The 13,317-nt window shown below is 43.2% G+C and overlaps 1 protein-coding gene across 1 annotated transcript in view; it reads left to right on the top strand.

The window, feature by feature from the left end:
* Nucleotides 1–13,317, top strand: part of DGAT1 (diacylglycerol O-acyltransferase 1) — a 151,983-nt gene that overhangs the window by 115,327 nt on the left and 23,339 nt on the right. The window contains exons 12-14 of the mRNA XM_078686451.1: nucleotides 3,955–3,999; nucleotides 6,372–6,484; nucleotides 11,101–11,166. Coding sequence (XP_078542577.1) covers nucleotides 3,955–3,999; nucleotides 6,372–6,484; nucleotides 11,101–11,166 — 224 coding nt within the window. The remainder of the gene's footprint in view (nucleotides 1–3,954; nucleotides 4,000–6,371; nucleotides 6,485–11,100; nucleotides 11,167–13,317) is intronic.

The raw sequence follows: 13,317 nt of genomic DNA, 5'->3' as shown, positions 1-13,317 counted from the left end.
GCTGCTGTAAATTTTGGCATTATTAGCTTCCCGTGCTACTGGTTTCTGGGCAAAGTTCTTTCATACTTTGAGAGATTGTAGCACTTGAACTCCCTTGGAGATCTCCAAGATTCCCTGGATGCCAGTAAAAAAGCGACATTGATGAGCATTTACACTCCGGATGTTGTTGCCTGCTCTCCGTGGTCTGGGTTGGTTCTGGCTCCATGCTTGGATGCCTACTGCTGCGTTATCCTCGAATGTCCACCCTCATCTGCTTGATATACCTTTCGTTTGGCAACATGTCTTCTTGGAGGAAGCTGATTACCTCTCTGTGGAGATTTAAAGAAATAGTAGCTAGAGCCAACCTCTCCTGCAAGGAGTCACTATAGCCAGTTTTGAGAATTCAGAGGGTGTAAACCTCAGATCTGCTGACACAAACCATAGAAGTAACTGAAAATGCCACAGCGGTTTTTACTTCTAGAGAAGAGGCAGGGTTTTTGCCAGAAGAAGGCACGTGCAGTCCTTGTCCTTCTCATCCTCCACCCTGACTGTGCCGTAATCACTCCGAGTCCTTGACAGTTCTCGGACACTAGACTCTTGTCCTTATCCAGTCCTTGTTCACTTGTCTACATCAGTGGTAGAGTTAACATTGAATGAGACACTCCTGTACATTGTGAAGTCCTTATATTCCAAACCTTCCTAAAGATACCCCCATGGGGCACCCAAAATGTATCCCTATGAAACCTCTTTCTTAGTTCCTGCCTGAAGTAGCAATAAACATTAGCAGAGTTGCTACTACGTGTTGTTCTTGATTGTGAACAATTCGGACATTTAGATCTTCTACAAGACTGTATGACATTTTGAAAGAAGTGAAGACCCCCTTCCACTAAAACATCATAAGCATTGAAGTGGAAAAGATTGTGCATCTGGTGTATACAAAATAATCATAACCCATCTAGGTATGAAGAGGTGGTGGTTATTCCATATATTTTACCTTTGGCAAGGTCTGACCTTTCATTTACATCTATAAAGGTACAACTTTTAGTGACCACTGCATACAGAAAATCTCATTCAAAAACCTCTTCCTTTCAAATCGCCGTAGAGAAGGATTTCTTAGCGGGTATCAACGTTTTGTTTTCCTCATTCAGATCCCTTCTATGCCACGGAACTTTAATATTGTACTAACAGTTGATGGGCCCATCTTTTGAACCTATACACAAACTTGACCCTGCAGCGTTGCTCATGTATCGCTGCTTTCCTGGTGGCCATTACTTTTGTGCAGTTGGTGGAATCCACGCCCTGGCTTCTCACGAGCCTTATCAGTCTTTCGTAGAAGGAGTGGTAATGAGTCTTCTTTTGAAGGTGGTGTTAGATTTGCATGTGGAGTGGATTCATGGATTTCTAACTTCTTCATCAACCATTCCAATCCCGCGGAAAGGACTTGTCGCTCATAAAATGTGAAAAGAGGTCTAAAAATCTATCTAAACAAAACCAGATGTCCGGCAATCTGGCCATCTTTTTGTAAATTAAAGCCCAGTGAGCTGTTTTCCTCATCCTTGACTCTCCCGCGTTGGTGACATTTGCTCTCTCGCTCACTTCACGTTGCATGCTCTACTGAGGAGTTCTCACCACACTTGCTCCTCCGTTGCTCCCCACCCTTCCTATTCCAATGCAAACTTTGTTTAGTAGTAAAGAGGGTGTCTAATGTGTTTCAAGGTGGAGTTCAAAACTTTTGTTTATTTTTACATATTGGGCTTTTGATCAATGGGAGATTTAGGGTTCATTCCCACGCTACTGCACCTCAGCGCACAGCACACCCTGCCTACCTTCCCTCTGAAGTCCAAGTGTGTAGCAAACACTACCTTGAAATGTTATCACTAGGCACCTCATGATTCCTACGATTCTTTCATTGCATTTTCAAAGTTGTGTTTTTTGCGATCCAGACTCGCTGGTGTAGCAGAGCGCTTTACATCACATCTGCTCTACGAAGGTGATGGTCATTAACATGGAGCATCGCTGCGTTCATTAATGTGTACAGACAGTATGAGCTATATAAATTTAGGAAGCACTGGGAAAGCAAATAGGTCGTGCCCATTTGACCTATTGGCTTTACCAATGTTTTGTACCAATATTCTGCACGATGATGGTAATGCCCTCAAGGGCGTGGAGGAGCAAGATTCTGCTCGGGCCAGGTAGAGGGGGTGCCCGGGTGGGGTTATTCGCATACCCAATTACCTGCCCGCCATTTTAATTATTTTTATTATTTGCCATTTCAAGGTGGTAGACCCCACTTGGATCGGTAAAAAAAAACAAAAAAGGATTATTTTTTGGGGGGTACCGAAAGCACTTTTTCGAAAACTGAGTGGCCAGACAGCAAATTTTTTACATCCGATAGCTTTGCCTTATTCCCTCATCCCTGTAACCAGCACTTCCAGTTTAGTTTAATATTAGTATAAGTCTGTCCTAGTTCAGTTATGAAACACCTTTTTGATAGAGGTAAAGGAATAAACATGAAGTTGGAGCAGTGCATTAAGGGCATGCTCCGAGATATACTCTGTTCATTATTGCATCATAGAGTGGGCAGACCATGCCATGTACTTATCAGGAACTAAAACCATGGACAAAGGAACTTTAATAAATTCACTCTCCCAACGCTAGCTCCACAAGCGGCCCAAAACTTGTTTCGTCCTGAGGTGCTCCTGGGTTGCATGTGTTTCGGTTTGGGGGTGTGGGGGGGGAGCCTGGTTGCCAGTTCCCGCTGGACTGTTCCCGTTGGGCGCAGGGTCAAGACTGAGATGAATATGGCTGGTTCCAAACTGAGGTGGCATGGTGAGTAAAACGATTGCTTGGAATGCTACCCCCAGCGATTGCCAGTGGTTAGACTTGTTGCAAGCATCCTTCCATCACCTTTTGTGTGTTTAGTCTGACAGACCCTGCCTCTACTCTGCCAAAGGAGCATCGCTTCTTCATACCTGCCGATATACACCCCAAGGAGGAGACCCTCCACCCAGTCTGTCCTTTATTCCTAACAAATTCGCAGAAACTACTGACACGATGAAGAGAAGAGTTGCTTTAGTGAAGTGACCTCAAAGGCAGCAGCTAGGAAAATAAAGTCCACCCCGTTTTAAACCATGTCCCAAAGCGCAATCAGCAAGTGGATGAGGCAAGCGAGCCCAGCAGTCGTTCAGGGGATTGCTCCACTTGAGGGAATTCTGGAATTCTTAAGTTTCCTTCCTTTTTTCAGTCTTGTCCTTTGTCCATTCATCGTGCATTCCTTCTTTCCTTCCATCTTTTTTGTACCTTTTCTATCCATCCTCCCTTTTCTCATCTTTCTAAGCATCCTTCCTTCTCTCCTTCCTTATGTTTTTCATTCCTTTTCATTCATCATCCATAGTTCCTTCTCACCGTCTATTCATCAATTAAGCTATCTTTCCATCCATCAACCTTTTCTTTTCACACAGATCATTCCTTTTCATCCTTCTCTCCATCCAGCCTTTCCTTTATCCACCCCTTCCTCCGCGTCTCTATTCATCTCTCCATTCTTCTCTGAAGCCATCACTCTATCCATTCCTTCCTGCATTTATCCATACATCCTCTCTGTCCTACAGACTCTTCATCCTTATGACCTCTCGCTACCCCTCTCCACCTTCCGCTGCAAGAAATTGTATTTATGAAATCCTTGGATGCCAGAGTTTCTGAGCAGAATCAATACAACTATAAACACAAACTTAAATGTCTCGTGGTACAAAGCTGTCCTGTGACATCCACTCAAGCTCCTGAACTGGGACTTAACGATGCACCGATGACCGCGTTGTGTAATATGCAGGGATAAGTTGCATTTCTATATCCAGATGTCAGGATGTGTATGTAGGTCGTAGACTCCCGGGCGAAGATGTTACTAACAAACAGTCTGAGCATAACGTAGCAGCGCCTTCAACGAAGTGTTGACTGACGTTTTTGAACTTTCTCTTCTAGGACATGGACTACACACGAATGATTGAGCGCCTTCTGAAACTTGCTGTAAGTGCAACCTATCTCTGTGCCTGTCATGTCTCTCATCGTTCTGCTTGCCTGTAAGCATGTCTGAAGCACATCATGCTGCTCCGTGGCCTCGGTCACCCGCGTCTCTGCTACTGAAGCATGACACTTGCTCCTTGTTCTGATGCAAGATGCGACTTTCCCTTAATTTATGTTATTTTGCATTTATCGAGCCCTGACTACCATTGTTATAGCAATGCGGCCCATTCGCTATCTGGGCACCCTTTTTACAGATCTGGTAAGATTGAACTAGAGGAACCATTGTCCAATAGTCTGTTCGGATGGTGTTTGGGTTTGAGTGGTTAGTTGATAGTTTGATCCCTGTTCCATTGCCCCATGTGTAGGACACCCCGCTGCAGTACAGTGTAACCAGGCCTTCTGTTTAAATGCCTTGTGTTCAGTACACACACAACCATGTTTTCTTTAAAACCCTGATTATTTACAATGATCTTCAACCCACTCTCTCCTCTTCCTCGTTCTAGTTCTGATCTGCAATGGTGGCCCGCAGGCACCTGCAAGCCCTAATGTGTCATTATTTTTTTAAATGATTGTCTCCCCTCTCCGGTGGGAGCTATTAGAGGTTCTCCCTCTAGAAGCTTACTCTAATGAGCAGTAAGCAAGTAAATGCCAAATGCTTCCATAGATGCAGAGTAGGAAGCAGGGTGGGCAAGAGTAGGAAGCCGTACTGGAACATAGAAGAGTAGGACTATGTCCAATGAAGGTCAACTGGAAAGCCAGGTCCTCTTTGTCCATCTCACTCATACCAGCTCTTCTAAATGAGGTCATAGCCAGTAGTAATGACGGCATTGATCCAAGACAGGCAGGAAAGGCCATTGCACGCACACAAATCGATACATAAAGTGACCCTGCAGGCCTGAACCACTGCCAGAGCCAAGAACCTGGAGCGTGTAGTGATTAATGAAGGTCCCGGCAAAGGCCAGGTGGTGGCCTGATAAATAACAGTACACACACCCCTGACATCCACCCAGAAAACTGCCATCTTGCTAGAACAGTCTTGCACTGTTGTCAGTAGAGGAACCCCTCACTGCACTTGGTGAAATGACCGCCCATCAACACCCAGCGGGTAAACGCGGCATCAATAGGCTCTGTCCCATAAGCTCATTGCAAAGTGACATCAGGGCTATCAGAACAGTGCAGAGCGCAGGTGCGCTGTGTATAGATCCAGACAAACGGAGTGAATTTCCACCTCCACAGCCAACAAGGTTTGGTTGGGCAAAAGTGTGGAAGCATAATGTCCTGGTGAAGGTGAAAATCAGAGGAGATCTTTGGTAGAAACTCCATAGAGATGCAAAATCGGGCCCTTTGGAAGGGAGCCGGGAAAGAAATTGGAAGAAGCGCCCCACGTTCTTTAGCCTGATATCCATAGTAAGTGCCACCTGGAAAATGGCTTTGGCCAGTGAGTATCTTTCCAATAAGAATCCATAGTGGGACCAGGAGAACAAACCCTGGCCCTGAAAGAGTCAAGATAGGAAAGTGGCTGCCCCAGAGGTGAACTGCCATAGGAAGAGCAGAACCACGTAATGGGTTGCAAATTGGCAACATCATGAATGCTACATTTAATGTGAAAGTGATTTATTCCGTCCCAGGTAAGGGAGGGGATGGAGGTAAAATCACCACTGCAGCTTTTAACAAAAACATTCTCATTAGCAACATTTGCAAATGCTCCAAATGGTGGTCAACATTTTTGGAGGACTTTGTCTCGAAGGTAGCCCTTAGAAATCGATTTGCATACAGGTTATCCATTTGCCCTCCTCAATTTTGATTGGGCTTGATTTCTATCCTAGCTCTCCCTCATGAGTAGTCATTGGATTCTTGAATAAAAGCTAGGAATTGTTCTATGGAGAAAAACATTCAAGGTCTGTCTTGGGCGAGCAGTAACTATGAACTTCCAGTGGAGTAGAGGGAATTGCTGGCTGTTCATGACTTCCATGTAGATGTTGTGATGGAGGAATCTGATCACCTGTAAACAACCTTTCCTTCTAGACTGGTAAAGCCTGGATGTGTTCAAACTAGTTGAGGAATCTGATGTATTTGGAGTAAATCGAAGTATGAGTCACATCACCTGGCTCTGCACCAGGTGTGCGCTCTTCATGCGACTGCCACCTTTAGAAGTAGGGTTGTTCAGGTATTGATTATGTAGAGGGAGCCAGTGGACACTTAACAGGGTCTGCACAGGATCTGCATGGTTTCAAAGCTGATGGACCAGTTCTGGTCCTTCTGAAAGGCTTGAATGTTCTGAATGGATGGTAATATGTTGGATGCTGTAGTCGTAACTGAACCTCTTGCTTGATATATCTAGAAGTCTTGACACTTTATCCTAAATTCTTTTTCAGGTTCCAAATCACATGATCTGGCTCATCTTTTTCTACTGGTTCTTCCACTCTTGCATGAACTTTGTAGCTGAGCTGATGCGGTTTGGAGATCGGGAGTTCTATCGTGATTGGTGGTAGGTACCGGCTGAGGATGGTGAGAATTTATGGGATGATTCCATCCGGATTTCATTGTATACCAAAGCAAGTATGGCTGTGTGTAGGTGTAGGTGTGGGTGTGTGTTCGGGTGTATACATTTCCAGAAACTGATCTGTGACCGATGTGGTACCTCGGCAGTGACTTATGAGTCTTAATCTGCCTTCTGCCTCAGAAACATCGCAGTGTGCCCTCTCGAAGCAACAGAGCTTCTTTGGTTGATATATATATATATATTCACTGAGAAAAACATAGGTTTCAGGCACGTTATAGTTAGAAATTAGCATTTAAAAAAACCTTAGAAATTCACTGAAAAAAACATAGGTTTCAGGGGTGTTGTAGTTAGCTGGACATTTTACTCGTACAAAACCATAGGAATTCCTCTGTTACAGTTAGTTCTGCTAACTATAACTCATGCCCACGCAAGGCACTGCTGATGATGTCACATATTACATCACTCATGACCTGGTCAGTGACTTCACTGATGACATCACTCATGACATCATCCAGTGACTGTGTGTTTCTGTAAAGTTTAAATATGTTTAATATATATAGGGAAAGGCGTATTGAAGAATGAGTGTGTAAGTGTCCGAATGGATGATTTAGTAGGTGTGTGACTGACTATAAGTGAGTGATTAAACGTATCTTACTTAATGCATGGGTTCGTGACTAAACTGTGTGAATGTCTGTATCCGTCTGTCTGTTGGTGTGTAACCGGCTACATGGATTTGTGAATAGCTACATGAGTGTCTATATGTGTTATTGATTGGTTGTCTGAGTATTTGTATGGGTGCCTGAGTGTTTATGTGGGTGGGGTGTGTGACTGTGCATAGATGTGTGAGTGGGTGATTCACTGGTAGCATGGTTTCAAGAGTGCATCTGTGAAGGACTGTATGGGTGGGTGAGTATGTGTCTAGGTGTGTTAGTGAGTGAATGTATATCTCAGTGGTACATGTGTGAGTAACTACATATGTGAAAGGCAGTATATATGTGTGTTGGAGTATATAAATGGCTATAAGTGAGAGTGTGTGATTCTGAGAGTGGCTGTATGGATGAGTGTCTGCTTGTATCCGTGATTGTATAAGAGGGTAAGAATGTGCTAGTATTTGTAGGAGTGATTGAGCTGGTGTGTGTATAACTGTATAGGTGAGTAAATGGCAGTGTGATTAATTATTTGCATGACTGACTAGGTGTGTGAGTACCTCTTTGGATGAGTGGTGGTGTGTGTGTTTATATAGGTGTATGAGTGCATATGATAGTCCTTTACTGAGTGACCATAAGGATGAGTGACTGTACGGGTGAGTGAGTGAATGTATGTGTAAACCTAAGAATCAGAGAGTGTGTATGTAGTTATTGCTGTTGGAGTGTCAGTCTATGATTTAGAGTGGGTGTATCAAAGGTTATATTAGGGTGTGAGAAGATGCATCAATTTATCACATGGATGATGTCATGAGTGATGTCACTGACCATGTCATGAGTGATGTAATATGTGACATTATCCGCAGTGCATTGCGGGGGCGCGAGTTATAGTTATCAGAACTAACTATAACGGAGGAATTTCTATGGCTTTGTACGAGTGAAATGTCCAGCTAACTATAACACCCCTGAAACCTATGTTTTTTTTCAGTGAATTTCAAAGATTTTTTAAATGCTAATTTCTAACTATAACGTGCATGAAACCTATGCTTTTTCCAGTGAATTTCAAAGGTGTTTCAAATGCTAGTTTCTAACTATGCCTACAGAGGTAGGACATGTGAAGAAAGAAGAAAAACGCACAAAGAAGCAAAAGAAATGCAGAAAGAAGCAACGGAGGTCCACAAAGACGAAGAAAAGTGCAGGAAGAAGCAAGACCTGTGCAGAAAGAACCAACAGAGGAGCAGAAAGAGGCCTTGTTCCAAAATTATCCTGTGCCCACAACTTTTTCAGACGGGTACTGGTGGTAACTGACTTTGACTACCCAGGCCTAGAGCCAGTGCTATGCTAAAAGACACTTAAAATAAAGTGAAAACATCTACATACACTAGGGAACACTATGCGTTGGGGTACCCTGTGATTAGCATGTCCTCTGTCACACAGCGCTACATACCAAAGAGTACATTTCCCACCTATTTGTTTAATCTGCATTTATTTTTCATTGAAGCTGTATGCCTTATGTGATATGCAGTTACTTGAGAATGGAAACCATAGCAAAATACTGCACGGAAATGTTTGTTCTTTTTAGCCATGCCTTTGACTCCCTCCACCACACTCGCTGGCCCTCTCACATGGCACTCTGGGTTAAACAATCCAGCGCTTTTTAATGCATGTCAAGGGCTTCATGTAAAAGAAAACAGACACGGTTGTGCTTCCAGGCACATCTTTATGTGCGAGAATATACAGATAAACGGTCCCACTCATCTGAGCACATGCAGCAAGAAGTCTTTGCACTAAGGCAGTATTCTTAGAAGCCATGTACAACAGCACTATTGTTATACAAGAAGATCTTGTTCGCCGTAGCTCACCAGATGTGGTGTACACCCTGTGTGAGGCATAGGCAGCTGTGCCTGGAATCCGATGTTATAAGTCAGACATTCACCCAGGTTTTTTTTTTTTTTTACCATTTTCCATTCCACAAGGTGCTAGCCACAATCCTTTTTAACTAGAAGTTGAGATCTGCTAAGTGGTCTTGGTGCACCTTACGACCAATACGTAAGGAAATTCTACTTTGGTTGTATGTGATTTTATCAAAAAAAGATTTGTTGGAATAGCATTATTGAGAAACCATTCCATCTAAATGATTTTATGGAAATGTTCAAGATGAACAGCATTTACCATTTCATGGAAACCAATTCATAGAAAGTCTTTTTTCTCACAATTGCTTTCTGTGTCCTTTTTTTAAGTTAAATAAAATTTCTGCAGGTCTTACTTTAAGAAACATTTTTGTCAGAGGTATTTTATTTCAATCCTTTTATTCAGGGGACATTATTTCAGATTCATATTTTTTACATTGTCAATTTCTTTGGATGCTTTAAATTCGCTGATCCCTCACCACCCCTAAACAGCATCCATCTCTGCCCCCTCAAAATGCTCTATCTCTAAACTCTACCCATCTCTAAACCTAAAACCCCCCCACCACTGCTAAAATCCACCCATTGCTGAACCCTAAAAACCCTTTTCTGCGCCTTAACCCCAACCATCCCTAACACCTTAAAATTCCACACCACCCCTAAACGCCATATACGCCTGTACCCTAAAAAAACACCACCCCTGAAAGCCACCCATAAACGTTCCATCAAGCCCATCACCACCCCAAACTCCTGCATCCCTGAACCCTTAAAACTTTTTTTATATTTAAACTCCACCTCTCTCTGAACCGCTAAAGCCCCACATCACCCTAAACTCAACCCATTCCCAATCACTAAAACCCCTCCCCACCCCAAAACTTTACCCATCACCGAACTTTAAAAACCCTAAAGTCCACCTTCCATGAAACCTAAAAAACCTCATCTGCCCAACACTCCACCTATCCCTGAACGCTAGAAACCCTTCACCTCCCCTAAACTCTGCGCATCCGTGAACCCTAAAACTCTAAGAGTTCCTAGAAGGTTGACCACTGTGTGACTTGTTGTGATTCAAAAGAACAATCTTGCAAGAAGTAAATAAGTTGAGGCCACTTTCTGTTAATTGGAATCTTCCACCAGGCGATGGTGGGACAGGCTGTACAGAAGCATGTCTCTGGTTCCAGGTCCAGGCCGCCAGGACTGGAGGCCCTTAGCCGTCACTAGCTGTATTACCAGTACAAGCCGACTTCACGAGACTAGAACAGCAGACCTTGCTGTTTCCCTGAACATAAGTTCTATTGTTCAAACCTGTATGCCGTTGTGTACCATCTATTAAACCTTAAATAAGTTTTACTAATATGCTAGAATTTGGTTAGTGCTTAGAAGTAGTGCATTAGGATGGGTTTGCTATACGTTTATAATAGCAATCATGTAGTGGTTCCTTTTAACGCTCGTAGTGCACATTACAGTCATATTGCGTGCACTAAAATAAAACTGAACTTGGGGTCCGTTTAGGTGGTGATGTCTCCAGAATTGCAGATTGTAAGATGATGGCGTAACTGATCATGGACTCAAGCGGTTATCTTGAACCAACACAATTCACATCATAAGACAGGGGTGGATGGGAGAGCCAGTGTTTTCCTTTGGGGTTGTGAAACTAGTGATGCCAACCGTTCTACTCCGATTAGAGCTGGGGCTAAGCCCCTCACACCCTTTCTGCAGACTGGCAGTTCATATCTGGGATTGGTCTTTCGAGACCCGTATTACTCCAATAGTGTCCTATCTTCGGGGGTAAGGGAAACAAACGTTCAGGCAGACTTCAACAGCCTATATAGTTCAATTTGTAAGGTGCAACTCTACTTTTAATGTTTGTTCTTTTTCCACAATAACTGTAGCAGAGAATAAGTTCTCTTTACAATTTAATCGTGAAGCTTTCATAGGAACCGGATAAGATGGATGAACTGGTGTAAACCAGTAGATTAAGTTATGTTTACTATTGTTGATTTGGATTCATTGTGTAATGGCAAGTCCAGGTAACTTTTCCTTTTTCTTCTAGGAATTCAGAGACGGTCACCTATTTCTGGCAGAACTGGAACATACCTGTCCACAAATGGTGCAGCAGGTGAATATTTTATCTTTCTCAAATGAATACCTTCTGTTGCCTTGTACCATTGGTGTAGTCCTCGGTTGGTGCTAGGCATACCTTTATATATGGTATCCGCACATAAAATAGCAAATTCTCTCTCCAGACTCTATTGTACACTAAGGCGTTCCTCGATGCTCTTGTCTCTTTGTAGGGCTCTACTCATCTCATAGACTTCTCATGCCTCTTACGCTGACAGTATTCAGTTATTTCAGGAAATCTCACCCGATACAGTCTGTACAATCATAGCCAGGCTCTGGCTGATGTACAGTCCTGGATGCCAAAGCATCACCTCCAATTCAATTTGCTTAAAACTGATTTTTCTGATCACGCTTTAACTTCTCCACTCTGTTCAAATCTGCCACAACACACTTGCTGTGCTCCCAACCACCATTACAGGACGCGCTGCTTCTCTTGGCTGTTTCTTGGACAAGAATCTGGACCTTCCATCATACAACACCTGGCTAAAGGGGCAAAGCATCCTACACTCCACCTGGTTCTGTTCACAGTGGCCCTAAACGCACCATCGTGTCTAGTCACCCGTTCAAGAAAATGTGACTAGATTTCTCTATTTTTGATTACATTGAAATAGCTCCCCATTGAGGTAAGAAGTAATTCTAAGCTAGCGGTAAGGCGCTCCACTCTAGAAAACTAAATGACCTTGCTCATAAGCTGATCCCGCATCTGAAGTGGCCCTCGCACTCTACAGCTCAGACACAATTGTTCTTGAAGTGTATCTTGGGGAATGTCAACAGGGTCCGACACTCTAGTCCACCAGTTATCCTGACAACCTGTTATTCCACGTATACTTTCGTGGATGTAGGATCTTATGCCACCGAATGCCATTGGCTCAGACGTTTTCATTAGTCTACTCTCTTCTATCTTAGAACAAACTACAAGTTCTTTTTTCTTTTGTGATCGATCTTCAGATAAGCGGTCATCTAAATACACTACTGACTATATAAGCTCCTCACACTTGGTTGGAGGATTAACCTCCTACTCTACGATATTGTTCAAGTCATGTCCGAAACCTTGATGAACGAAGGATGCCCTCTTCGCTTCTGGCCAGCCAGTCTCAACGCCAGTCTGTTGAATGTTAATATAGTGAAGTAGATCTTAATGACCTTGTTGTAAATTTGGGAATATAGAACAGAGGGAACCCGTAAACCACCTGGGATCGGGGCAATGAGCACAAAAGAAAATAGTGTTTCCTTGATAGGTAATGAACTATAGAGAACATTGAAACAAGTTGTTTATACATTTAGCATCTCCTTATCTAAAGAAAGAGAATGTGACTTCCTATCAAACTCTTCCACATTGAATCACAAAGGACAACAATTATAAAGCAAACAACCACTTGCCTCTCCCTTTGGAATATTCCAATTGGCTGTATTCCCAGTCAAATGTGGCAGAACAGAAGCCACCTTGGTTTTGATTGTCTGGGAAGGTCATTGATTTGCAGAGGGATTGTAATTGACACTGATGGATCTCCACATAATCTTTCTGAAGGTGCTAAAGGTAGGATTGGAGTCACTGTGGATATGCACAAAATTGGTCTCTCTCAAGGAGGGTGACAGTGTGCATGGATGTGACCTTTTAGCATCTGTGGACTCAGGATGTCACTAACATTGTCTTCTCTGCCATCAACAAATTACCCATCTCCTGCTTAATTGCAGCTAACTCTAAGTGGAAACTTTTGTTCTCTGATGTAACTTCAGACTTTGCATTTATAGTACATTCATTACTTCCAAGATCTGAGGCTGAGTAGTGTTGGAATCTAATGCTCCGGTTGGATGATACCATGGGCTAGGCAGGCTGCCAGGTCTGCACCAACCTTGTGAGCAGGATCCAACTGAAGCGATGCTCTTTTCTGTCTCGCACCACCCCTACCAGTGACCACATGCAGAGTAGTATGAAGCCAGTGGCAGAAGCAGGAATGAGACTGGAGAGAACACACAGTGGACTCCACCACTCCTGTAAGTTTCAGTCAAGGAATTATGCAGGGTAGTATCTTAAACATACGTTTGCACTAGCTCTTATCCCTATGCTCTGAATAATTACGTCAAGCTTTGTCGCTGTTCACGGTCTTGTGAAAGATGAGTTATAGTTTCTACTCTACTATTGTGAACT

Source organism: Lissotriton helveticus, chromosome 4_1 (genome assembly GCF_964261635.1).
Source record: "Lissotriton helveticus chromosome 4_1, aLisHel1.1, whole genome shotgun sequence".
NCBI lineage: Eukaryota > Metazoa > Chordata > Amphibia > Caudata > Salamandridae > Lissotriton > Lissotriton helveticus.
Note: the sequence above shows the minus strand (reverse complement) of the source record. Positions and strands in the feature narration are given on the sequence as shown.